Here is a 27,735-nt window from a genome sequence, read left to right as displayed (position 1 = left end):
CGAGTGCTTAAAAAAGCCTTTTAGCATAAGTTAGGAACAACGTTTTTCCTAGACGACGTGGGAAATAAGCGATATTTCACCACTAGTTAGGAAAAATACTATTTCGTATCGGACGAAGAAGAAGAAGAAGAAGAAAAAAATTGTTAATTTTTTTTCTGATTTTGTTGTTGTTGTTATTAAGTTCATAATAATCTGAAACGAGTTTGCTACATGATGTTGCAGACGAATCTCGCGCTGACCAAAAACATACATATATATTCATTCGGTACGCTAGTAAAGTAAAATAGAGTTGGGCTGTGTACCGGTTTCAATATTATCAATGCAGTGTGGTATTATACGCAGTACCACAAAAATATCCATAAGAAAAAGATCCATAGTGAATCATTGCAAGATCGATGAAATTTTACTTTTGTAAATATTTCTTTATTAATTTATATACCAGTCTGAAGTCAACTCGATATCATAACAGTACGACACACGCGATAATCTCTCTGTGTTTGTGGTTGAATTTGATTTTTTTTTATTCTTGTTATTACTTTAAAATTTAAAAAAAAACGAACCTTAAACCGTTGCTAATTATTGTAAGTGTAATAAGTGTTTGCATTCAAGTCCGAGGTGCAATTATTTTTGCATTTGAAATTGTTTTTTTCTCTGAGATATTTTTGTTTTTGTTTTTTGTATTGCATTTTCGCTGCTTTTGTGAAAATCGTTTCCGTTGTTGCATTGAAAGAAAATATTGAATTAAGAAAAGCAAAACAATCCGTTAACATAACATATGCATACAGACCCCAGTGTATTGTGACTGGTGATAATAATATTTTGTTGCCTATTAAGTATATGTAATTATGCAGCCAATCAAACTCAACAAATCTATTTTATGACAAATTTTATGAAGATTTAATTAGTGTGATAACAATCGCATCATATTATTGTCTCTACGCTGGAAATGAATAGTGAATTTTGATTTATCTCGTGAATTTTATCACTCACAGACACTTAAAAATTTGTTTTTATTTTTTTTATTTATCTATGTCGAATAATTAAACCGTACATTGAGGTTGAATATTGAAGCACCAGCAACGTTAAATATTTAAAGTAATTCGTATCGTCGAGGGGTGAGAGAGGGAGAGAGAGAAAGAGTGAGATTGTGTGTGTATACGAGCTTTTTATAGCAAAACATTTTTTTTGTCGTATTTAAATTGACAATATCCAAATTGTATATCGGTGGCCGGTGGACAAACGTAATCGGATAATAAAAGTTTGATATCAATGTAAGTGATTGAATATATTTTTTAAATGTAAACTAAACTTTATGAAAGCGCTGAAAAGCACAGTCATTAAAACTATGTGAGAAGTGGTGTTAGAATTTTTTTAAATTCATTTGCTATAAATTTTACAAGTTCAATGAGAACAGGGACCGAATATTTTCTTTTGTAGTTAGTTTTTCTATTTTTAATCGATGCAGGTTCTCATTTTTTGCAAAAAATTGTTCTACAACATGCCTTTAAAATGGACAGTTTATTTTTAATCGCTCCTCAAAGTCTAATGCCTCGAATTTTCTACGTTTTTTATCGATATAGAATTTAAATCTAAGCAAAAAATTGTCCGGTGGTAGTGGTCAAAACGTTACTGCTTTTTTACGTCTGACAAAAGAAATGAGTGTCTGCAGTAGCAGGAGGGTTAATTCACTTTACAAAAAAAAAACGGTTCAATTCGTCGCATTTTCCAGAATAATTTTTTGCTCAGATGGCACACCAATCAAAAGAGTCAGAACCTACAAATATCTCCAACTACTGATTGATGAGAACCTTAAATTTAACAACCATGAGGACCACGTCAAGAAATTGATCAGGCCCATTCATCACACTAATGTAGTGAAATGGAAAATTTATCCGGAAATTAAAGACAAACAACTTTATTTTGCTTACGTTTAAAGCCATTTGCAATGCATGCTGCTTATATGGCTACGAAAATGAAGGAGCTTCAGGTACCCCAGAACAGGTGTGTAACGGCCATGTTTCGATTACTTAGATTCACATCTATAGCCTACTTGTATTGCACTACTGGCCACAGTTGAGGTGGTTTGCATTATGTACAAATTGGTCAATTCAGTGGTGAATTTGTTGGATTTGTTTACAGAGGGGAGAAAATGGGAAATTCTAACAATTCTAATTTTGCTCGAGTTGGAATTTCCTATTTCTCCAACACAACGTTGGAGAACGTTGGTGAGCGCAACGTTTTTTATAAGCGCATTCTCCACGAAACGAAAACACCAATTCTCCATACCATTTTCGAAAACATAAAGAAAAGTTCAATTTTCTCCCGTCGGGAGAGAAAGTGCTGCACTTCTACTCACTAGAAATGTCATTCGACCAGTCGTCACGAAAACACATTTTTCTCACGGCCTATTGAGTGGAAAAAATAAGGCAAAACACAACGCGCGCATGAAAAACAATTTTCGTTTTGCTACAAACGGACATGCTTTACGCAGCCATGATATCATCTACATTCCGTATCCGCACTCGAGATCGAACACGTCAAAACCTGCTTAAGTGCTAGCGTGTAAAGAGTATAAATGAAATTAGCTAGGAAGTGAGAAGAATCGTTTTTAATTCATTTAAGTCTGCTGTTAAACTTAGCGTTTTGTCTAGAAGTGAAGAATTCTTCGCAATTAAAATGAAAGCAAAATAAAATGATCGAGTGAATTTCAATTGCCAAAAACCAGAATCGATCATTTTATTTCACTTTCATTTTAAATTTGTCGAGCGTAAAACCAACGACACTAACCAATTTATGATCTAACATTTATAGATTTAACGGATTAAAAAAAATTCTGTCACAGAATCTCTTCTTAACTAAGACTATTTTTTTTGTAACATTATAGATCGTTAAGGTCAATTGAAAGGAATCATTAAAAAAAATATTTAAGGTCGTAATTAACAAAATTGTATCATAATTAACACAAACATGCAAACGATTGGGCAAGAATTCCACCAACATTTTAGGACAGATTACAAGTCTCACTTATTAGAATTCGCTGTAGAAAGATGATTTGATTCTGACGGCTGAATGAAACATTTTTTTTCTCTGCTTAAATATGAATTCATAAATTGTGGCATTTATCAATAAGTTAAGTGGGTGAGGGTCATGAAAATCGAATTAACATTTAGAGAAATCAATCATGATTTTCTCATCCATAAAGAAATATCAATCATTCACATAAAAGCTATTGACTGCGTTAAACAGTCAAATCATTCAATGTTATTACTAAACAATTAAAGATTCACAGAGTTACGAAATTAACTCTTTTTTCTATACAAGAAATAAAAGCCGCTGCTTCATAATTTATTATATTTAGCAATATAATTATCATATATCGTGTAGCTATCATTGACAATGAATCAATAGATAACCTATAGTATGTATTTGGTTGTTATCGAAAATTATGCTATCCACGCAATCTGTACAATTCACAGATTTGTTGACATAGATAGTTAACAACAAAATCAATGAATTATTGACGTTACTTACTAAATATTCTTCAAATTTTTCTGTTACCAGCAAGTCTTCCGTACTTCTGTCCTTCGTTCTTCGGCATATATTTTTCAGCGAATTTTAAGGCGAAAATTACATTTCTTTCTTTAATAAAAAGCATGTCACTTCCCATAATCAGAACAACTTGAGTAATAGGGACAGCTAAATGCACACGTTGCTTTAACTCCAGTCGGTGGGCTTGCTTACAATCGTACTTTTACTCGTTGCTTACCATAATGCATGGGAAAAATGCGTAGACCTCACACACCTGAGTTACCCCAATATGCGGTATGTGGCACTATTCACTGTGTAATCCAATAAATGAATAATTCTGCATTCTGATTATTCATAATTAAGCAAATGTGGCGTGAAATACATTAATTTAACATCGTTATCAGAAACCGTCACACCGGTTACATCAGAATTATTTATTGCTGGTTGAAGTAATAAGTAAAATATCAAAATAAAACAGTGTACTGCAGTGGAAAGGGCGCCGTTCATGCCAGGTGTTCAGTATTTTGGCTATTTTCAGCAAGGTTCTGAAAAAACAAGTGTCTTAACGAAGGCGGGTGAAACACAAATTTTGACAATTTAGACAGATTTTGTTAAACACACTCATCATAGAGTGGTATGATGAAAGAGAAGAAGATATTTTGACAACTACCCCAAGACAAGTTAAAATTAACTGGTCTTCTGTCCTCTCGCTACCAATGTACCACGTTGAAGGAGAGGCAAATACTTTGACAAGTACCCCAACGCAAGTTATAATAACTAGCCTTCGGTTTTCTCATCATAACAGTCTATAGATTGTGTGAAAAGAAAACTAGAAGCAATCTGTAAATGAGTGTGTTTAACAAAACCTGTCGAAATTGTCAAAATTTGTGGTTCACCGCGTTCACCGAGTTCGTGATCAACTCAGAAGTGTCTGAACCTGTTCTTTCAGAACCTTGATTTTTAGCACAAAATTTTTGGAACAGACACTTCCCATCTTCTCGTTTTGATGTTCCTACAACCACATCACCCCTCATCTTCTTCCACCGAAAGTGCATTCTAAACGAAATTGGCTTCCTTGACATTACCGCGTTGGTGACTGTGCTTACTCATAGAGCGTGCGATGCGAATTGTTTCAAATTGCATTCAGTGTCTCCCTTCCTCATCATCACAATTTAATTATGACATGACTGAAGCGTTGTACGGATTTTGAGCATTATTCCGATACTTTGTTGCATTTTAGATTTGCGTGCACAACTGCATCTGCGGAAAGTATTTACCGCAGATAAACCAAGTTCGGGACTCTGTCAATGAATAGACGCATTTTATTAAACTTCGGCAGTGATTGAACAACGATTGACTGACATCATATACTAAGTTTTATCGCATTCGGTCTCGTTTTTTGAAAGCTCACCAAAGAGAAATTTTCAAGTTGTGAAGTAAAGTTCCTTGAGGAAAATGGAATTGGTTTAATCGAGCCGAAGACGAGAATTCAATTCGACTTAATAATATGCTCTGTTCCCCATACCTCACATTATTGATTCTACGTAACAGCTTCCAACGACCATGAAACAGTTTAGACATTTTGCTCGTTCTGTGTTGACCTGCAATTTTCACCGCACCTCAATAACAATTTCTCCAATCCATGCCCTGTGGCATAACATTGGAGATAAATGTTAATTTGAAATAAATCGTTAAAATGCGTGTACCAATTTAAAATTGGCCGACTTTACCAACAACGAATAATGACATTTCCAATGGAGTGCGTATGAAATATGCTAATTACTTATTTTCGAACGGTATTCGAGTCATCAAAACGTTGTAAACACATCAGTCCCGCGGACATTATTAAGATTTGGAGACGTTCATAAATTACGTGGAGTCTATAAGAGTGTACGCTACCCCATAAAAATTTCGACTTGTCTTTGTGGTTTCGGTGTTATGAAAATTTGAACGTTTTAGCAGTGTTACTGATACACTCGGCGGCATCGGTGTGATTTGATGCATGATAATAATTAAGAATTCCAACCGTTGAACTTTATGGTTACCACCATTGTAAATCAATCTTTTTACTTTTCATATGTTTCTGCTTAACACCCGTCATTACTTATTCCATCTACTATTGTTGATGTCCACTATTATATGACGCCTGCAGTCTTTCAGCGAGCATCACTCTTTCATTATTTATAGCATTGTGTTTCGAGAGAAAATAAATATTCGCTGATAGTAGAAATGTCTGAATGATGGCATTTTTAATGAGCGCAATGGTGAAATAATTGTAGTTTTTCCAAACATTTTTGTTCATTGAAGTTGAAACATTTGTTTTGGTATTTGGTGCATAACGCCTTTGCTGCATTCAAGCAATTGAAATAATTTAAAAAAAAAAGAAACAACAAAACGATACACAAATCGACCATACTGCAACGTTGTTGACGGGGGATATTTTATTATTTCATATAATATTGTATTATATGAGAAGGAGGTCACCCATCTATCGGTATAACTTGACATTCGTAAAGTGATTATAGCATCGCACATTCTCAAATTTAATAAACAAACATGTAAGTAGGTACATTGAAAGAAATAAGAAATTTTAACTTTACATTTTTAATGACGATGATTGCATCCAATGCGAGGGGTTGCTCACTCTTATTAACCACTGGTTTAATCACGTTAATCACTGGTTAATCATGAAACTTCGGAACAAAACAAATGCGTCAAAAACTCACTGAAGTTGATCTGCAGACGGTTTAACAATGTTTGAAATGGACTGGACTGCGACCTATCAGTTTTTTTGTTGGTAAGAAGAAGAGAGACACGAGTACTGTCTATTTGCCCCTGACATAGGTCTGTGTAGCGTTTGGTACACGTTATAGGAAGCAGTTGAAAGTGTAAAACGATCGATAGTCTCTTGATTATATTTCGGTGTCAGGTGAAAGATATATTGTGGAAATAAATTACAAAACTCCGAAATCCAAATTTTTAAGTGATGGAAAACTTTCAAAATCTTTAATTTTTGGTTTCCATAAGTTTTTTTTCGCCTGAAATATTGAAGTTTTAACAACTAAGTAAGTCGAAACTTCACATTGAATTATTGAATTGCCAGTCGCGGGTTCGAAATACAACCGCAACACATATGTTATTCTATTTATCTATCTAGAATGATAATCTCGAGCTTATCTCTATAGGGAGTTTTTACTTATCTCGATATATCGGTTCTCGACAGATAATATATATTATCAGATTGTTGTTGTAATTTTGTTTGCGTCTAGAATTTAGTACAGATAACGTCTTTCTGTAGATCTCGTTTGTAAATGTCATTCAGTCAGCCTGTGACGATGTTGTGTTATCTTTTTTTACCTAGTAAGGACTAGAGCAGCAGCTACCGAGACCCAGCCCTGCGTAATTATCATCAATATCGTTTGCAAGAATGAGCAATATAATTAATTAGAACTTGACTCATGATCAAAACTTTAAAGAGAGATTTAACGATGTTCACTGCATTCATGTATAAGACTTTTCCCAAACAAGAAGACGAAATATTGATGCTCAGTTATTGAGGTTCCAGTTTCTATACGTTTTAGGTCACTCACTGTTTGTTTATCCACTTGCTGATAAGCCATCAATGATAACACTGGTAAATCAGTGATTAACCACTGTTAAATCGGTGATTAACCACTGGTAAATCAGTGATTAACCACTGGTAAATCAGTGATTAACCACTGGTAAATCAGTGATTAACCACTGGTAAATCAGTGATTAACCACTGGTAAATCAGTGATTAACCACTGGTAAATCAGTGATTAACCACGTGATTAACACTGTAAATCAGTGATTAACCACTGGTAAATCAGTGATTAACCACTGGTAAATCAGTGATTAACCACTGGTAAATCAGTGATTAACACTGGTAATAATTAAAAAATCAGTGATTAACCACTGGTAAATCAGTGATTAACCACTGGTAAATCAGTGATTAACCACTTCGTCCGTGTTAATCACTTCGAAAAAAGGAGCGAGCAACCCCTCGATCCAAACAAACACTCAGTTTTAATTCCGAAACATGCTGATTACAATTTCATAACAGTGATAATAACGTTGCTATTTTTATCACCTTCAACGTATTTTGATGACTAAGTTATCTTCGGATGAAGGACAAAATATAATTAGATAGGTACAGACCACTAATCACAGAATTTTTTACAGTATCCTTTCTGAAAATAGGATATTTCCATAAATATATTATTCCCCAATGGTTTGTGGTTCTACTGCAAACGAGCTGGAAATGACGAGTATTAGACTAGTGTAGCTGTGCGCTACTTTGTTAAGAGGGAGAAGGATTGAGCTTCTGTTTTATGCCGTTTAATGTGTAATAATGAATTGCTGACATAGACAAAAACAGAAGAAGAGAAAGAGAAAATAAATGAACACTAACGCCACTGGTCAGCTTTAAATTTAGATATATTCATCAATGACATTTACATGCTAGCTACACGCGTCGAAAATCGTACTTTTCATGTTTCAAGCACTTATTTTGACGTCCTCAGAATGAAAACTCGGTATAAAAAGATGAAAAGTCTTGTTTTCGTGTCTTGGCGTCGCCTCGGATGAACAAAATTCACACGAAAACGCTATTGTTTCTTGAACTTGTTTCTTTCTTCCAATTGAACGCAACTTTGTTATCAAACATACAAATGTATGCAAATGTATGATTACATGAGTTGAATAATAGTTATTTATGACATTTAGTGTCATAATTACACATCTCGAGCCTAATAAAGTACTTCGCATATTATGATCATATTTTGTACGTTGGCCACTTACCGGAAGGATTTTGAAATATGTCAAATTCTACGTATTGGTGAATTTGTGAAAAATTTCAAATCCTTCCGGTAAGTGGCCAACGTACAAAATATGATCATAATATGCTAGTAAACACTTGATACAGTGCCGCACTGGCCATACTGAACACCCGAAGTACAGATGAATTTTTATACGACAAAATTGAATTAGTTGACTTTTTTCAAATTTTGTAGGCCCCAAACAAAATTTCCCCAAGCGGAAGTTGGCAGTAACTCCAACCCTGCCTTAAAAATGTCTAATTCGTCAGAAAAATTAAACTAGACGCTAAGAATATTGGAAGTCTGAAGAATTTTTGTGTTAGTACACTTCAATCAAAATTGAAGCTCAACGAAAGTCGTGGTGCTGTAGGTTTATGGTGTCATGGATAGTAGAGGTCACTACCTATCCAACGACACCCATATCCGAAAGTTGGAATTTTTTCCCCCTAAAATAGCTGCTGCACCACATACACGAAAAATTTCGAAATCTTTTAAAGGCCAACACATGCGTCCTCAACACCTCTGCCAACCACCGTAATTTCAGATAAATGCAACACTTATTGTTGGTGATATGCAACAAAAACTATGTTGGTCACCCTAGTGCAGACCATTTTTTGACGATTTCTGGCGTGAAAACATAATTACTTCAAGGATTTTTTTTGTTGCAAATGACTCAGGAGGGTCCCCTGATTCAATTACTGTCCAAAAATCGCCGATGGCTTGTTTTTTAAGTTGTTCGAAGTTTTGGCAAGTTGACTCTTAAGATGCTGAGTGGCATAAATAACTATTACATCGCATGGAACAAACACACGAGATTCCTGAATAGGTGTGAATTCGTATACAGAGAGAATTATTTTTACATGTTTGCTCGGTTTGTTTGAACATAAGGCATAACATACAAACGTAAGTAAAAATGATTTGCAAGGTATACCAATTCCGACACATTGAATCCCAGTGGTGGTTCTTCATGCATGTAATGTACTAGATTTTACATGCGTCATGATACAACAAACAGAAAAGAACAAATAAAAAGGGAGGAATCTATTCGCCTTCATATCTATTCAAAAGTTCATTTTCCAATCTTTGAATGTTTGATGGTTACTATGAACAATCGTTTCGCATAACTTTCGGTGCATGATTTTGTATGTTTTTGTATTATGATACAAAAAAGTCTCAGTTTAACTAACATCCTTTTTAGCACATTTTCTTGTGCAGTTTTACAACGAGCACCCATGATGGTAGAATTGTTTAAGTTTTATTGATGTTCATTTTGACATTCCGTCCAGTTGTCGATACCTTTTTTTTAGACCCAGTTCAACAATGTGACCCTTGATTATGCTGATTTACTCAAAATAATTTGTTCGACTGCATTCATTTTAAAGTTTCAGTAGCATGCTGATGAAAAGCTATTAATCAATCAATGAAACAAAAATCCATTGGTTGATGCGGGCAAAATTAAACCATATATGCAAAAGGGAAGCGGGATAAACCTGAGAGAAAATTGGTAGAATAAAAACACACTATGCACACTGGTAATCGTTTGTATTCCGCATGGAAGACCCATCAAAAATATATATTTGAGGTTCTGTTTTAGTTTTTGCGGGTATCGTATACTGTTAATTAGAGACGTTAAACAGCCAATTGCTTCTAAAATTGAAGTCAATTAGCAAATATTTGATGAATAATTCTAAATATTTAACTCGGTATATGCATAGGATAGATGGAATATTTGCTGAAATATTATACGAGAAAATAGATCAACTTGCTACGTAGAGCTATATGACATACTTCGTTACCAGAAATAGTTTATTCCTCCGATGCAAGTTTCGTGTGGAATTTAATAATAAATTGTTATAGTGCCAGTGGTCAGTATTCGCCATAGGCAGCCCAGAAATTTTAAGGATAAACAAATATGTGCCCAGCAGATCTCTCTTAAAGTGTAGTTCTCCTGCGATAGAACAACACGGCTTTGAGCGTCCACTTTTCTGTATTCCACAAAAATCTGACCATATGGGCCTTACTTACTGTGCCAAAAAAAATTTCCTTTTCCTTCCAATTCTAAATGAAAGATTCAATTCAAATCTAAACGCGTAACTCGGTCGAAAAGTACGAAGCGCATTAAATAAATTGTAGCTTCTAGCGTAATTCTGATAAATTTAAAAGCCATTCTCTGAAAAACCTTTGATACTTCCAAGAAAATTCATTTTTTTTTTAAATTTTCATATTATGTCAGTATGCTTTTGACGGTACGTGTCGTTTTGTACGCTGTTCCGAATGCTTTCCAGTTCACCGATGCCTTATTAAATTTTCCGCGAACAAAAACATTTTGTTAATATCATTTTGCCTGAACTCTTTTAATTTATTCTTACATCATAGACTTGACAATACATGTAGAATCGTCGAGTATATCGTAAAATGTTATATCTCCTATGTTATTGACGCATGCATGCATATGTCTAATATCTGAATAATGAATTGGCTATTTTGTTTAACGTGCCAATGTACAGTCAAGTAAGACATGTGAAAAACAAAAACTTCACTGGATGACCATTATTCGATCTTTTGTAAGTTGTTAGAAACTGGTTCAAGTTTCGGAAATGATAATGAGGTCAATTTTGGATTCTTTTTTCTCAAGTCTTCGTCGCTCTGTAAAAATTACGGTCGTGCCTATCTTTTAAGTAAAATTACAAAATTATTCCCGTTTGAACAGAAATAGACCTTTTAAGTTGATAAAAAGACTAGATGGTCTGGAGGGATGAATTGACAGCTGACAGCTGCGATCGGTTCGCTTTTCATTGACTGTGTTCACTTTCGTTGAATAAAAGTGAAAAGTGAACGATAGTGACCAAAAGCGAACCGATCACAGCTGTCAACTGTCAATTCATCCCTCCAGACCATCTAGTCTTTTTTTCAACTTAAAAGATCTATTACGTGTGAAATTCGAGAAAGAAAATTACAAAGTTGGCGCTGGAGTCGATTTTGCGGCTAAATCTGTAACTTCCATCACAACCCATTGATTTTAGGCAATTTAGCGAGTTGTAGCCGAACGAAATAGAACACATACGCAGCTAACTTTTTATTGTTATTTTTCTCTGTTTGGGATATCACAAACTTTAGAGGCTGAAAAACTGTGAGTGAAGGTTGTATAATTTCTTGAAAAGGAAAAAAGTCTCAAATTTAGTTCCTTCCACCTAAATTTTTCGTGGATTTCTACAGCAGTTATATCGTCAACACAGAATTCAAGTATAAAGCTCCTATAACGTAATGTGTTCGAGAAACGTTATCCGAAACGTCTAACTAATATCTGACAAGTCTCCGGTTCATACATTAAATATTTGTAAAAAGAAAAAAAATTAAACGTCAGCTTTGCAGTCACTACTTAATATTTATTTATATCCGTCACTAATTGCAGTTAATTACCGACCAATATTAAGCAAGCTATAATGACATGGAGTCTGCTTATTAAATCTTTATTTTTTATGACACAAATTCTAGAATAAACTTAAGTTGCCTCAATTGACAAAGTAATTGTCCGTCGCTCATTCTTACATTATTGAAATAGTATTCTTATTGCGTATAACAGAGACTATAAGATTCGAAAGAATCAGATGCCAAAAATTGCTAGATGTGCATAATTTTTGGCGGTGTTGTTTCCTAATAATTTTTTACGCCTTAATTACTATGCAAACGCTTAGTAGATCATAAATCAAAAATGTGATTATGTCCCAAGGCGAGGACAAGCTCACGAAGTGCTCTGAAAAATTCCGATATCAAAAAAATACTATTTTCATTACAGAGGCTAACATTGTAGATTCCCGTTTTATTCCCAATATCTTTTGCTTGCTTTTGTTTTACCTAGGGTCGAAAGTGACTTATTACGTACCTAGGGAAAACAAGAAAATTGGTCTAGGTTTCAAAAGAATGTAATAGTTATTTTCCTAACGCATGCTAAAACGCTTTTTTAACGAATAAGAAGTTTCTAGCTCGAGCCGGAGGCGAGCGCTGGAATCGAATTCGCTAAAAAAAAGCCTTTGAGCATGAGTAAGGAACAAGTTTTTTCTTAAACGCAGTGTGAAACAAGTGACGATGTCACGATATTTTAACACTAGTCTAGTTAGGCAAAATCCATTACATAACTCGGGATAAAAATGAAAAGTAGAGTTTTCGTGTGAATTTTGTTTGATCCGAGGCAAAGCCGAGGTCAATAAACTGACGAAAATGAGACTTTTCATTTTTATCCCGAGTTCGAGAAATAAAAAAGAGGCGACGAGAATTTAAGCATGAAACGCTATAACAATGAAAAGAGAGAACAGTTTTCATTTTCATTTTCATTTTGAAAACGACGACCGAGACGGAGTGACTTTGAATCTATTATTGAGAGTGTTAAATCGTGGATCGTAATCTCTGTTTTCATAGAGCGCATGCGCAAAGAGAATATTTTCTGAACAGCGAGAGTGCATGCCTTACTGTAATCGTTTTTTAAAAGAAAAATTAGGTCTCCCTAAAATAAAAACACGCGTAGCATCTACTTCCCACTAAAATATGTAACATTAACATAAGTACGAAAACTCATCATGATCAAAAGCGCTAAACGTTTACGTTTCTGTTTTGAATAAAGCAATAAAAACTGCTCTATCTCTCTCTCTTTCTATTGTTGTTACGTTAACAGAGTGAACTGACTCCTTCTTACAAGTTATCAAAGTTGCTTCAAATCTTTGTAAAAGATGCTGAGGAAGAGAGAGTGTATGGGAGATCATTGATAACGTAAACAAATATTTTCCTTCGTTCATTCTGTATGTAATCCGTAATAAAATCATCTTTACGCTGTGCTCACATTTGGAATATTGTTCCAAGCAACACATTATTACAACTTTTATTTTGTGTACATGACGAGCAGCACGAGCTTATGAATTATAACAATCAATATTTATAGACATAACAGAACATTTGGTATTTGACTAATTATTGTTCAAAATATTTATATTAACCTCAATCGAACGAAACAAGTAATTATGCAGTAAAGTGTGTGGATCACCACTACAAATCAAACGTTGTACAGATCAATCTGAGAAAAATAAAACATTCCAATTGTAATAAGTGGTACGGTCAATTTGGTATATAAATTTGAATATAACCTCTGTGCAGTGTACAGGTTGTTCTTGTTTTTTTAACGACAGATTTTCCGTGTCAGTACAACATTATTCTGTGGTTGCATAGTTAAAAATACAAAACTTTTTGTGGTGTTCTCGTTGTCATTGGTGAAAATAAGCAAAAAAAATAGCGAATAAATTACTCAATATATGTTGTGGGTTTAGTCACTTCTCTACATAATATTACTTACGTAAACTTGTTCCAAATGGCACCGTTGGAGGATAATTAAGTTTGTATTCATTACATTATACACACACAACATTCACATCAGCGTACTCATCCTATATATCATATTAAATTCCTAAACCGATTTTCAATGATTTTTATGTCCTACAAATTAACTTTTCTCAAACAACACATTTGATCAATTTTCATTTATTTACCACCTGACAGGCATGAGCGCCGCCGATCAAGCCGCCGCCAGCCCTTTTTGATCAAGCCGCGCCGCAGCCGAGCCGGTGCCAAAAACACGGCTCAAGCCGGCTTGAAACGGCTGGAAAATGAAATAAAGATTTCGAAAGGTGAATGGGTGAAATAATTTTGAAAACCGAGATTCCTGTTGATCCTAAGCAGCTCAAGTACATTTTGAATTTTTTTTTTCAAAATTAAGAAAATTTTGAAAATTTTCTTGAATTTTCATGAATTTTCCAGAATGGTATATTACGTCCTCGCTTCTAAGTTTGTTGTTTTGGCAAGTATGACCTTTGCAGAACGAGCCGAAGGCGCACAATCAGTTAATTCACAAATTTGAGAAAACTTTATCGATCTTTGCGAATTTTCTCGATTTTTTTTCTTTTCAATTTTTACTTGATTTTCGTGAGCTTTCGATTTCTTCTCGAAAACCATTTTCTTAATGAGTTAAATGAGTGTACCGGAGCATGATTTTCCATTTAGTTCAAGTTTTGAGGCAATAAAACTTGACGTGTTAGTGAACCTTAGACTTAGAGACTTGCTTGTAACAAGACCAGTTCCACTTGCACTTTGAACAACCTAATCTACCTACATTTTCGCTTTCCGTACAATTTCATTTTCATGCTTACTAGATCATTTTCCATGAATTTATCTAAACGTTTTTATTTTGAAAAAAAGTTAAAAGGAACCTCCAGCCGAGCCGTTTTAAGCCGGCTCAAGCCGACTTTTTCGCCGCCGCCGAGAAATTTTTTTCGGCTAGCCGCCGCCGAGGTTTCTCCGTCGGCGCTCATGCCTGCCACCTGAGAGTTCATTCAAAAATGACGTCAAGCCATTACGGCCATGAAGGGGAAAGGGAAACCAATACGTACCTATCTCTTTCCACTTGGTTATAAAATCACAGAAATGTAGGTAATTTTCATCGCATTTCAGTAAGTAGGCATAAAAAGATGAAAAGTTGAGTTTTAGTGTGAATTTTGTTGACCCGAGGCGTAGCCGAGGTTAATAAACTAACGAAAACTTGATTTTTCATTTTTATCCCGTGTTACGTAATATATATTATGTACCTGTTGCCAAGATTGTTATTTTGATGTGTAGGACATTATTGTCAGAGCCAAAGGCGTGGGCAGTAATACCATATTTTATCTGTCGAGAACAGATATATCGAGATAATATCCCTAGGGAGATAAGCTCGAGATTATCGTTCTAGATAGATAATAAATTTTATCTGTCTAGAACGATAATCTCGAGCTTATCCCTCTAGGGAGTTTTTGTTTATCTCGATATGTCTGTTCTCGACAGATAAAATATGATATGCACCTATTGCCAGACTGTTATTTTGACGTGTAGGCATTATGACCCACGCCTTCGGCTAGGGCAATAATGTCCTACACGTCAAAATACCAATCTTGGCAACAGGTGCATAATATATATTACATGACTCCTCATCTGCACCCAAACCGTTCATTTCATCAATGAAGAATTTTTTGGTGCCCTCAGCTTGTAAAACATTGTATGTAACTCGAACTAAAAATAAAAAGTCACGTTTTCACGTGATTGTTGACCTCTGCTTCGTCTCGGATCAACAAACTTTACGCAAAAACTCTACTTTTCAACTTTTCCGACGTCAATTAGGAAAAACGTTGTTCCTAACTTATGCTAACTGGCTTTTTAAGTGAATGAGTGGGAATCGAATTTGAGCCTTTGAACACGCATTAGGAAAATAGTTATAACTTACTGAGTGAGTCGACAGTAGTGCTTGAAACTCGAAAAGTACTGTTTTCGACGCATGTAAATTAAGTGAAAAAGCCACAGCAGATATTTTCACGATTACTGCCTTAGTGGAAAAATTGGTCCCTTTGAGGTAAGCTCATAAAAAACCATATTAATTTATGTTCGGAAACTTATTATATCTAAAAATAATAAAACTTGAGGTGTTGGTTACGTCCTTGGCTGCGTCTTCTAAAAACTTTTTTAATCCGGTGCATATTAACGTCGTTTCTCCTTATTACGATTAAAACAATTGAGCAATTACTTTTTTTTTGCGTTTCTTTGAAACATCTTCTTTCCCTTCGTTGACTTAATTATTTTTTAAAAGTTTTTTTTTTAATGGAAAGGCAATCATTCATGTCTGTGCTATAAGTTCGAGGAACTACATAGTTGGAAATTTTAATAAAACAATGAATTTGAATAGAAAATAAAGATCTTTGTCCGGTCTTTGTATTATTATTTGCAAAAGTAAGTGAGCTAATAAGGCATAGCACCGAAGTAAAGTAAAAGTTTTGGACAAAGAAGTCTGGCAAGTAGTTTTAATGATAATGACAACAACAACAAAAAATAAATAATTAATTTCATAAACCAAAGTCTTGCCTTAAGTAATTTCATTTTAACTTTTTACATTTTCATGCATTCTTGAGACAGAAAACTTAAAAAGTTAAAATGAGTTTGGTGTACTATCGTGTTAATTTTCTAACAGTCAAATCGATGATGGCACCGTCTGCGTCTGTGAACAATAGAAAAAAAATATCCGATTTTCTACTTTGTAACATATTTTCACTCGAAATTGATAACAAAACAGAATTTTATCGAAATCCATTACTGCTAGCATTGCCAAATGGAATGCAGCTTTAAAAATGTAAACGTCCAATGCTATACATCAGCACAAATCCTACATTTTCCCTGCAACAGTGAAATAAAATGGATTGAGTTGAATATCGCTTTTTCTTCTTAAATACTGTTCAAATGAACAACTATTATACTACCTAAATAATTGACTGAGAATACAAGCAGCACACCAAAAATAAAAATAAATTCCGACCTATCAATTAAACTGATTATATCTTAGATTGTTTTCCGCATGGCTTTGTTCAAGAGTCTCCAAAAGAATCACCGTTTTCCAACACCCTCTCAATACACGAATTCACGCCATGGAAGTATATTTATAGAAAACTTGTTTAAATATACTTGTTTCTCCAACATTTCTTGCAAAAAAGCATCGCAAAACAAAACAAAACAACAATTTACACGAACCGAACATATCGGACGCTTCATTTCATTGACTTCTTCTCGGAACGAAAATAATTGTGATGTTGAAATAAAGCAAGTTTAAAACTGTCGTTATGCTGAACGTGTTGGTAACCTCTAAAAATTCAAATTACTCGATCAAAACAATATCGTCGAAGGGATTGTTTAGAAAATATTTAATTAATTACAATGAATGAGAACCTTGCTTAGTTGATAGATAGCAAGTTTGAAATTCAAGGCTCTCAATTTTGGAATTTAGAGAGAGGTGATCACTAGCACACAATAAAATAGTTTCCGAGACATGAATTTACCGCATGAAAAGTTTCGTTTTAACTTCGACATTCTACACTAATAGACCATAAATGTTGTGTATTACAAATGAATGGTTTGTTCTTTTTTCCATCCAGCAAATAATCGTATGAGCGTACGATTTGTTGCTTTTTGTCAAATTTATTCAAAACGACATGAATTAAGAAGAAAACTTTCCGGACAGACTACGATGATGACTTACTGCTCGCACACATAGCGACGCGAAAGAGGCCTAATCCATTTTTTGTTTTTAGCCCCGTACGAAGTACTGGGGGCTTATAAGATTAATATGCCGTTTGTAACACGTCGAATTGGAAGCAGACAGTAAGGGCAAAGCATTTGGTTATGTTCATAGATGACGAATCCGCAATAAAAAAATGTCCGTCCGTCCGTCCCTCCGCCCGTCCGTCTGTGACCCCTCTAGCTTTTTTGAAAATTCTTTTTTCCCCCGATTGGTATCGACAAAAGTAAGGTCAAGTTCGAAAATGGGCATGGTAGGGTCGGACCTTCCAGAGCTAGGGCCCTATAGGTGTTTTTCAGTCTTTCGACGATATCTACCGAAATACGCACGCAATAGCTGCTTGTGATATATCAAATGAAAGGTATTGACGAGTAGAACAAAGTTGCTGAACATTGTTTTTGGGTAAGATGCAACGAGAGCTTGTTGGGAGGGCTCAAAGGTCGTTACTCGGCCCTAAGTGTTTTTTGCACATAAATCGAGTAAATCTCATCTGATATTGCTAGATTGAGTTTTTTGTGGAAGGTAATTGAATACCGAAAATAACGTGGCGAAAAGTTTCAAATTTAGGCCCTTGGACTAAGGCCGCTACTCGGCCCTAAGTGTTTTTTGCACATAAATCGAGTAAATCTCATCTGATTTTGCTAGATTTTGTTTCATTTGAGAGATAATTGAATGCCGAATAGAATGATGGCAAAAAAAGTTTCAAATTTGGACCCTTGGACTAAGGCCGCTACTCGGCCCTAAGTGTTTTTTGCACATAAATCGAGTAAATCTCATCCGATTTTGCTATTTTTTGTTTCATTTGAGAGATAATTGAATGCCGAATAGAATGATGGCAAAAAAAGTTTCAAATTTGGACCCTTGGACTAAGGCCGCTACTCGGCCCTAAGTGTTTTTTGCACATAAATCGAGTAAATCTCATCCGATTTTGCTAGATTTAGTTTTTTATGGAAGGGAATTGAATACCGAAAATAACGTGGCGAAAAGTTTCAAATTTAGGCCCTTGGACTAAGGCCGCTACTCGGCCCTAAGTGTTTTTTGCACATAAATCGAGTAAATCTCATCCGATTTTTCTAGTTTTTGTTTCATTTGAGAGATAATTGAATGCCGAATAGAATGATGGCAAAAAAAGTTTTAAATTTGGACCCTTGGACTAAGGCCGCTACTCGGTCCTAAGTGTTTTTTGCACATAAATCGAGTAAATATCATCCGATTTTGCTAGTTTTTGTTTCATTTGAGAGATAATTCTAAAATAATATCGTAAATTGTTGGTTTTATTTGAGAGGTACTTCGTACGGGCTTTCGTAATTGCGCTATGCGCAATTTTAAAAATGAACACTTCCAGTAAATTTGACCATGCCCAACTTGACTTGCATTTTGGTAACAGACGCATTAGAGGGTTGTAGACGTATTAGGGTTCCGGGCGTATTACGGCTACGGACGAAATAGGATTACGGGTCGTACGGGGCTAAGTCGCAGCAAACGCTCCGACTGTTCTGATGCCTTGTTTTTTTGTATTCCAGTCAAATTTGACTGGAGCAGTTAGTATTCTTCAGTTATGAGTCATCTAGAGTATTAAATTAGTGAGACATTGAAATATTGCGGATTTCTATGATTACTAACGGTAGACCAAAAGTGTTGCATTGTTGCATTTTCGTTGCATTTTTGTTGCATTTCAGACGCGGAAGGAGTTTCTTAGAACTTTTGCTTCAATCATTGTTCCCTCCTCCCAAACTACTATTTTCAGTTTCGAAAAACGTATATGAACATCCTAATAGTAACCCTAGAAACCCTTGTGTTTCAAATTGTAAAATAAATGATATTGTTGGAGCGGACCGATCTGGAAAACCGAAAGTGATGGCGCATTATAGTGTAATTACACAAAAAATGTTACTTGTCCAGCCAAAAGGTTCGACGCTATTTATTTAGCATATTTTCACAAAATGTCTATCTCATCAGACAAGACAACAGTAAAACACCGATAATACGATATACCATATACCACTAATGACGACGTATTCATTAAACATAAGCTTGACATACGTAACGTCTGTTGAATTAATGCTTTTAAAGTCACCAGTTAGTCATGATTATATTGATTATGATGAAGTGTTACATTTATTCTCACCGAAGTACCTGATAATGACGTATCTGAACTACGTATGGATCGAGTTCTTTTGTTATGTTTTTTTAAGTCATCATAATGTTTGGATGGTGAATGACTCAACAAAATTCGACATTACATTGATATTCAAATGAATGAGGGAATCCCGTACTCTGTTTGTTAGGTCACAACATTTAAATTAGTTTAGGCCTAAATTGTCGCTCTTAATCGCTGAGTACCATTATAAAAGTGCTAGTGCAATGCGGCTAGCAAAGCGATAAAGATCGTGTCGTTTACATTATTTATTCAATCGACAGCATCGGAAGTCTAATTAAGAAGTTCCATAGTTTACATTCGTCACGGTAATTACGCTAGACTCACATGTAACTATTTAATTCTTTGTACCTAACTATTCACATTTACAACAATTTTGCTAATTTGTTTGTTGTTTCGTATTAAGTTTTACAATTTGATTATCGTGATATTGATAATTGTTCCTTTTAAAAGTAAAGAATTTTTTGACTCTGGAAACTCCACTGCATGAATCATTTTTCATATGTTTAACACATTCTGTGCGGTGTAATGTTCTGCGTGTGTTTACAATCAGTGTACAGATCTTTGCTAAATTTGTTTAATTGTTGATAAACCCACATTCGTCAAACAAAAGAGTATTTTCCAACATTTTCGATCGAAAATAAAACATAATTTGATAATAGATTCATTCACTGTTTACTTCCGCTAAACGTTGGATGGACAGTAACAATCAAAAGATACCCGACAGAGCGGCAATTAAAAAGAATTAAAAATTAATTTTCTAAAAAGAAAAGAGTTTCTATTTAAGTCAATAATGTTGTGCTGATACGAATACGTGTCATGAAGCTTGAACGATACAAAAAAATTATATTGAACAGACAGTGGAAGTCAGACTGAAACAAACGATCAATGTCGGTCCTCGTACATCGGTTTTTTGTATTATTATTATACGTACACCGTGGAGCAACGTTGCATTAATAACTGAAAACTGGTATGCGAATTGATGTAATTAATAATTGCTCGCATCGTTTCTCAGCTATAAAATGGTTTGCTTCACATTCGATGTAATACCTTCATTTATAGGTGGCGCCATTAACCTAGACGCGTCTATCGTATTATTTATAGGGTAGCTCTTCTTAAAAGAAAAATGAATAAATTCTACGTTGAATTAATTATGAATTAAATTCTGTTTCATTATCGATTGACTTATTCAGTCGAAATTCGAATACAATTTTTTAAGGAAAAACTGTAAGAATTCTGAAAACTACACGAGATATTACAGCTTGCGTCAATATCTTTTGTAGCAAAGTTCACTTCAGTCGGTACATTTTTCTATAGAGGTTGTTCATAAAGTATGTCAATCAAGAGGAAGAAGTATCTGGCTTAGGGGACACCCCATACAATTTTGGTGTGGTGTCCCCTGCTAGTTTAGTGCTCATACGATTTTATCATTATAGGCTTTTATATTCGAAAAAAGACTACAGTGAACGACATCTCAAATGTCTCACTGTCAAATTTTTATGAGAATTTTATTGTGTCATTGCAAATTCACAATGACATTCATCTCTGAAAAAAATGACAGTGAGACATTTGAGATGTCGTTCACTGTAGATCACCTACTGGATTTTGTGTGCTAACCAACTTCACAAAAGCGCGATATTTTTGAAATTCTTACGCAATCTCAGAATAGAACCACTTTAAAATAGAACGAAGTCGACGGTAGAGCTTACACGTTGTGCCCTGGTTGAACTCATTTACTTTTCTATCGTCTTCACTTTGGTGAAGAAAATGATGCATGTCCTCGTTTTCGTTGATAGTATTGAGCTGTACAAAAGACCAGGTGGCAATTTTATTTGAACAATTTTCGTTTAACCAGGAACGAAGCGAGTATTATCACATGTTTACGAGACGTACGAGACGTACGACACCTGGTCGACTCTTCCGTAAAACCGTCGTAAAGTTTATGGTATATATTCGAGAATTGAAAAAATTCGGCAGTAGATATGTGCTGGGATGCCCGGAATGGCATTCAAGAAATTAATGTTCTGTGAAAGCGTAACCTTTATATTGGTGATATCGAACGCGAACTCCGATGTTATTACTGTTATTGCAATAAATATCGTAATTGTTTTCTATATGACCGACCGAATCGGAACGTTTCGTATCCAGCAGTCTCCCAATAATCTAATAAACTCAGTTCTTTCGATATTTTATTAAATTGGAAGTTTTTCGATGTATACAACTCGAAGAAAATCATCCGCGGAAAATATTTTATTCCTCTCGTAAAACTTCTCAATTTACGTTTGGCGCACATAAAATTTCATTTCACAGAAAATGTCATTACTTTCCCAGTTTCGTTTTTCATTTCTAAATACTTTTCATAAATTATTCGGAATACATTTGGTAATCAATAGCTAAAAGGTCACCGAATTTTCCGTCTAAAATTTTTAACAAAAATCAAACCATTGATTGTCGCAATGGTTCTAACAGATATATATATATATTCAATGAGCTATTATTAGTGTTTTATTTCAAAATAAGTTTCATATCATTCAGACGATAAAAAATAGATTTTACCCGCAAGTGTGTATATATCTGTCTGGTCCTGTTTAATATTTAAACAAAAGGTGATCATCAGTGCATTGAATTCCACATAATTGTTTTGTAAAATCTAAGTTATAAATTGTTCCCTTTTATAGCAATAATTTTACAAATTCATTGCAAGACGGAAAATTTCGTAACGCATCGTGAATTTTCATTAGTTTATGAGCGATAAGTTCTAACCAACAAATAAAAAAAAAACTTTCGAGAAACTTGAGCAAACCATTCCATTGATTCACCCCGAAAACGGAAAACTTTGATTAGAGAAAAACGTTTCCACTGTATTTATTGGCCAAATTCACAAGGATTGCTCAAACATAGTTGGGTAAATTAATTTTTTTTTTTAGTTTTTAATGAAAGTCGATGTTTTAATCGGATTAGTTTGCTCGAATATTGTGTTTGTAATCATATAAAGCGAATACAATAAACTTTGAGACGCAAAACTTTTCTATTAAGCCACCAAATTGACGAAACTTTCTTATATGGCATACTGCTTCGTTTGAACGGCCACGTTAATGTCGTATATATTAAATGTACTGGGAATATGATGTGTCGTTTTCAGTCTCTTCTCCGTAAGCCTTTTCATATGCGGTTTTGTTGTGTGCTATCAATTCGAATATGCGTGTTTAAATATCTTCTTTGCACATTACTGTGTGCCCCATTTTAGATAAAGTGTGTCTTTAAGGTATACACTGAGAGAAATTTGTAGAAACATTCAATCAAACATTACATATTCGCTTCGTATGCTTCATTTTACACGTTTTACTATTCGATAAAAATAAATGCAAATCGGTGGAAATGTAAAAAATTGACTAGACGACCTTCAAACAACACATAATAGATGATAAGAGTCGTGTTGATATGTTAGGCTCGAAAAAAAAACAAACAAAAACAAAATAGTTTCCTAAATAGTTTTATAAATAAACACATTGTAGTGCTTTGTGTAACGCGTTCAGCAAGGTTACGTCTTGCTGAAAGAAAATCTACTCGTTCGCATCTTCACTTTACCAACATGTAAAACGAACTACAATTTCCTATCATTCAAACATTTTTGTAATTACAGTCAGAGACAGTGAACCTTCAGCATGAATTTGCAACAGCTGATCAAAACGTTTCATACCGGTTCACGCACGCGCTTCATAGTGGTAAAACCGTATAAATACGAATAATTAGTTTTGATTGTTTGCGTGGATCAGCTGAAATTTTACTGCCTCTGACTGTAACGTATAATCAGAGAAAGTTTTACATTTCTTGTGATATCACAGAAAATCATTGGCTCTTAATTTGTCTCCAGAAACACCTTACATGTGAAACGTACCGAGCATTTTTCAACACCAAGACGTACTCTTTTCGGCGTTCAGCCGTGCATTGATGATTGTTCGCTGTAGGTTTTCTTTCTAAAGTGTTTTGTCGCACTCATTTTTCCAAGATTTCATTTCTTTTTCTCAACCGTAAAGTCGTTGAATAACAATCGCGATTTACAAAACGACATATTGTCTACGCGAAATGCAGAAACACAAATAATTTTTTTTTCTTTTCGTAACGTTTCGTGGGACAGGTTAAGGTATGCTGGTGGGTGAACTGACAACATGCTTTTACAAAACGTGACAGGTATCAACGCAAAAAGTCACTTTGCATAGAATAATAGAACTAGAAAAATATTTTTTCCGATAAAATGTTTTATTAAAATTAAGTAAAACAGTCAAAGTGTCAATCGTTTGCAACATCTTTTCATTTTCGATGAGTTAACATGTTTTCCGTGAGCGTTTGTACCATTCAACAATTTGGCAGAAGGAAATGAGCCTGAGAAAGTGTATTGTGAAATATGTGAGAGGGGAAGACTATGAAGTGTTGTGTTTCTGTGAGCTAGTTCAGATGGGTGAGAATATGTATACAAGAGAAGTGCGTAGAAATGTCACAGATTGCTTAAGAAATCTTTTAAAAATCGGTTAAAAATCAAAGAAAACAAATCTGCAGAAAACTAAAAAAAGTCATTAGAAATCCAGGAAAAACGGTAAAGAAAATCCTCAGATGATTTCCTTATTGAAAATCCTTTGTCAATGAAATTTTCTATATCAATTTTTGGGAGAAAGACGCCTGACTTAGCTCTTAAAAAAGCGTAAAATTAGTGTCAGCGAAAACTAACCATAGAATGAACATAAAGTAGTGTTAACAAGAACGGTTTTTGGGTAATCATTCAAAAACTAAAAAATTTGTAGGCACCTAACGCACCATTTAAACAAAGCGGATCAAAGTTTTGTTTTCGTTGCATATGCATCGGCCGTATAATGTATGACGGAATAGTGATACGATAATCGCTTATTATTGTTGGACTAATTTTTTGAATATTTGCAGTGTGTTTGGATTGTTTTTATTGCGAATGTGCGATTTAATTGTGTCGAAACAAAGACTCGGTTTTTCTTGCACTAGTCCCAAATATTCAATGGAAATGTCGGACGTGTGCTCACACAATACCTATTTTTTTGCAATTGTCAATTACAATAGACAAACGTCGAAATAATTTTAAAAAAATTAATTGACACGCAGTCAACGCAAATGTCATTCATTTCGATACAAGTGCGGAAAAGTATGTCAAATAATTATTTTAACATTAAATGGGCTAAATCGTATAGAATTGAAAATAATTAGCTCGTCTCGGGGTTGCTGCACTTAAATTTAGTCGATTCAATCCAAGAAGTGCGGAATGCCACTCGCCTATCATGACAAACTGTCATATTTAATTGCCAATCGCACAAATGGTTATTAGTTATTAGCAATAGTGATAAATGCTTTTTTAGGCAGCTAGATGTTAAGATTATTACTCGAGAGCGCAGAGACGTTTTCCTTATGAAAGCCAATGAAAGTTTTACTTTTCGTCACTGAGTCTCAGAGTTGAGAAAACTATTTTGTTTGAATAAATATTCATTGGATCAACGCACCAACATTTGCACACCACTTTTAACAATGACATGACATGGATGTATCTTATTTGTAGGAAAATTTCAAAGTTTTTCCTTATTAAGTGTAAGTCAAATCCGAGATTGTGATACCTGAAATGCAGATACGCTAGTTTATGGTGCGTTGATTTGATGAAAACGTAAAATTAACACTTGCGAAAATGGATATTTTACACATACGATTTCGTCTTGTTCTGACAATTTTCTGCGAAAATCCATTGCGGCACTTGTTCGGCGAATAGCTATTTGATTCTTTGGCATATAAATAACCACTCATCATTTTGCTTACTTGTTTATTTTTGCGATGCATAAACGAACTTTCTTCGGGTGTAGACAGTTAATGACATTAATATAATTTGCGAAACACTAATTATTGGAAAATTTTATTTCCTTACAGATGTCGTCTCAATTTTCCTCATTGATATGGGATTACTTAGTGTTTGCACTGTTCATTATCGGATCCACATTATATCCATTATGGAATGACATAAGAGGCAGAAAGGAAAAGCAAACAAAAGCCAACTATGTATTCGCGACAGGACGGGTTTCTATGTTTGCTATTATGCTTTCAATAGCAAGGGGATCACTTGGTGTAAGAGCTTTTATAGGTATGATGGTATTTAAAAAAAAAGTCTATAAAAAGGATGAAAATGGATAAATAAAAATGGGAAAATATTGTTTTTATAGGATTTCCGAGTGAATTGTATTACAGAGGTGCGGGTATGTGGGAGACAATTTATGGTTTATTGAATGCGTACCCATTGGTGGGATGGGTTTTTTTGCCCGTTTATTTCAATTTGGCTATAACTTCTGTGTATCAGTATTTAGATTTAAGGTGAGTTAATGGAAATTGTGGAACATGAATCTAATTTAAAGTCACTGTGAATGGAATTAATACGGAAAAAGGTCACCCCGTTCTAGATGCGTCCTTATGTAACGCGAAAGACCAGAGTAAAAAATTGTAAATTTTAATTTGCGTTTTCTTACTGGAATTTTCAGATTTAAGAGCAGATTAGTGAGATGTCTTGCATCTGGTTCGTTTATTATACGAAATATCTTTGCAATGGGTATTACACTTTATACACCTAGTGTCGCTCTAAATACGGTGGGTGGCGTTCCTTATTGGATAACATTGCTGGGAATGACAGCCATTTGTATTTTATTCACTTTATTGGTAAGTTGTTATTTTATTGATAAAATAAAAATAAAAAATCGATTGAAAACACATGAATATCGACGGAGCTTATTAGTATATTATGCTAAATCAACGAATGAAAACTTTCTTCAATTAAATTTAATGGAAATCGATGTCACGACTTTCTGTCATTTCAATATTATGGGGCCGTAGCAATAGTTTTTTTGTATGGAATTTTTATCGGATTACACAACATTGACCGAAATAATTAATGTAAAACATTGCCAGGGTCGAACTTTTTCTTCGACTCATAACGCTGCGGTCGGATTGATACTAATTATAAACATTATTTGTAACCGATTTGTTTGATATGACAATGTGGCATGCGAGCCTGTTATTTCCATTGACTCTTTGCTAGGTCACACACTAAAAAAGTAAAAAAAGTAAAAGTTACTTACGAAGTAGTAGTTGGGCATAATTTCGTGCTTCGAATTTGAGTACGGTTCTTGTAGACATAAGATCCACTGAAGGTCTAAAGCTTTGTTTAGCCAATGAGAATGGGGTTCGTGAAAAAAAGTTTTACAAAATTAATATTACTGTCAAGCTAATAAGTTGAAGGTAGAACTTTCGCAAAGCGTTGGTATTCGACTTCTACTAGGTTCGCTCCTAGTAGATCATAGATGGCAATAAGGTTTATCGCTGAGCTTACGACTGGCGCAATAAAATATTTCCATAATGAAATGGTCTCAAAGAGTAGAGACAAGAGCAGCGAACTTAGTTTAGCTTGAGCTTTAAGCTCAAAACACACGAGGCATCGCAAACGTGTTTCGACCAAAATTTTCTTTGCTATTTGATGTTTAACGAAATTATAACAAAGACAATTTTGATTGAAACAGTTTTTCGATGGCTCGTGTGTTTTGAGCCTAATGATCGAGTGTGAAACTATTCGCAGATTATAATTTATTAATGTTACGCCGTTGTTCACATTTGGCTCTACTAATGAACTTGTGTTACGTCCGAACATTTGTTGTAGTTAATACCATTTCCTGTGAACCGTTCAAATTATCTACACCTAAAGCTCTTCCGACTCACTGATCAATATACTCTGAAATTCATAGGACCAATACACAAATTTTCGTATGAAAAAACATCATTTTTAACAACAAATAATTTCATTTAATTCCGGATAACAAACAAAATGTAATCCAATTTGACATGATTTTTATAAATGAAGACCATTAAACTAACACACAGCATTTAACAGAATGCTGGATGGTGGTAACTCCCAATGGCTTTTTTTATTTACTTTTAAAATATTCGTTGCAAATTGTTGATACATCACACTGTATATCAGCATTCAACATTATACTGACCTTAGTTGTCGACATGAGTTTAATAGTTTTCAT

At 34.5% G+C, this 27,735-nt stretch overlaps 1 protein-coding gene across 4 annotated transcripts in view; it reads left to right on the top strand.

The window, feature by feature from the left end:
* The first annotated feature begins 243 nt into the window (after positions 1-243).
* The window catches only part of LOC119069346 (sodium-coupled monocarboxylate transporter 1), a 32,604-nt gene continuing 5,112 nt past the window's right edge, over positions 244-27,735 (top strand). The window contains exons 1-4 of one of the 4 annotated variants that reach the window (XM_037173416.1): positions 244-1,271; positions 25,592-25,802; positions 25,882-26,029; positions 26,194-26,368. In XM_037173416.1, coding sequence (XP_037029311.1) covers positions 25,592-25,802; positions 25,882-26,029; positions 26,194-26,368 — 534 coding nt within the window. In that variant the 5' untranslated portion in view covers positions 244-1,271. Of the gene's footprint in view, positions 1,272-8,722; positions 8,728-19,870; positions 19,966-23,488; positions 23,622-25,591; positions 25,803-25,881; positions 26,030-26,193; positions 26,369-27,735 lie in introns of those variants that run through there. The other 3 variants (XM_037173417.1, XM_037173420.1, XM_037173418.1) reach the window with 3 other exon arrangements.

Source organism: Bradysia coprophila (genome assembly GCF_014529535.1).
Source record: "Bradysia coprophila strain Holo2 chromosome X unlocalized genomic scaffold, BU_Bcop_v1 contig_26, whole genome shotgun sequence".
NCBI lineage: Eukaryota > Metazoa > Arthropoda > Insecta > Diptera > Sciaridae > Bradysia > Bradysia coprophila.
The sequence above is the reverse complement of the archived record's forward strand: the minus strand, read 5'-3'. Positions and strand labels throughout refer to the sequence as shown.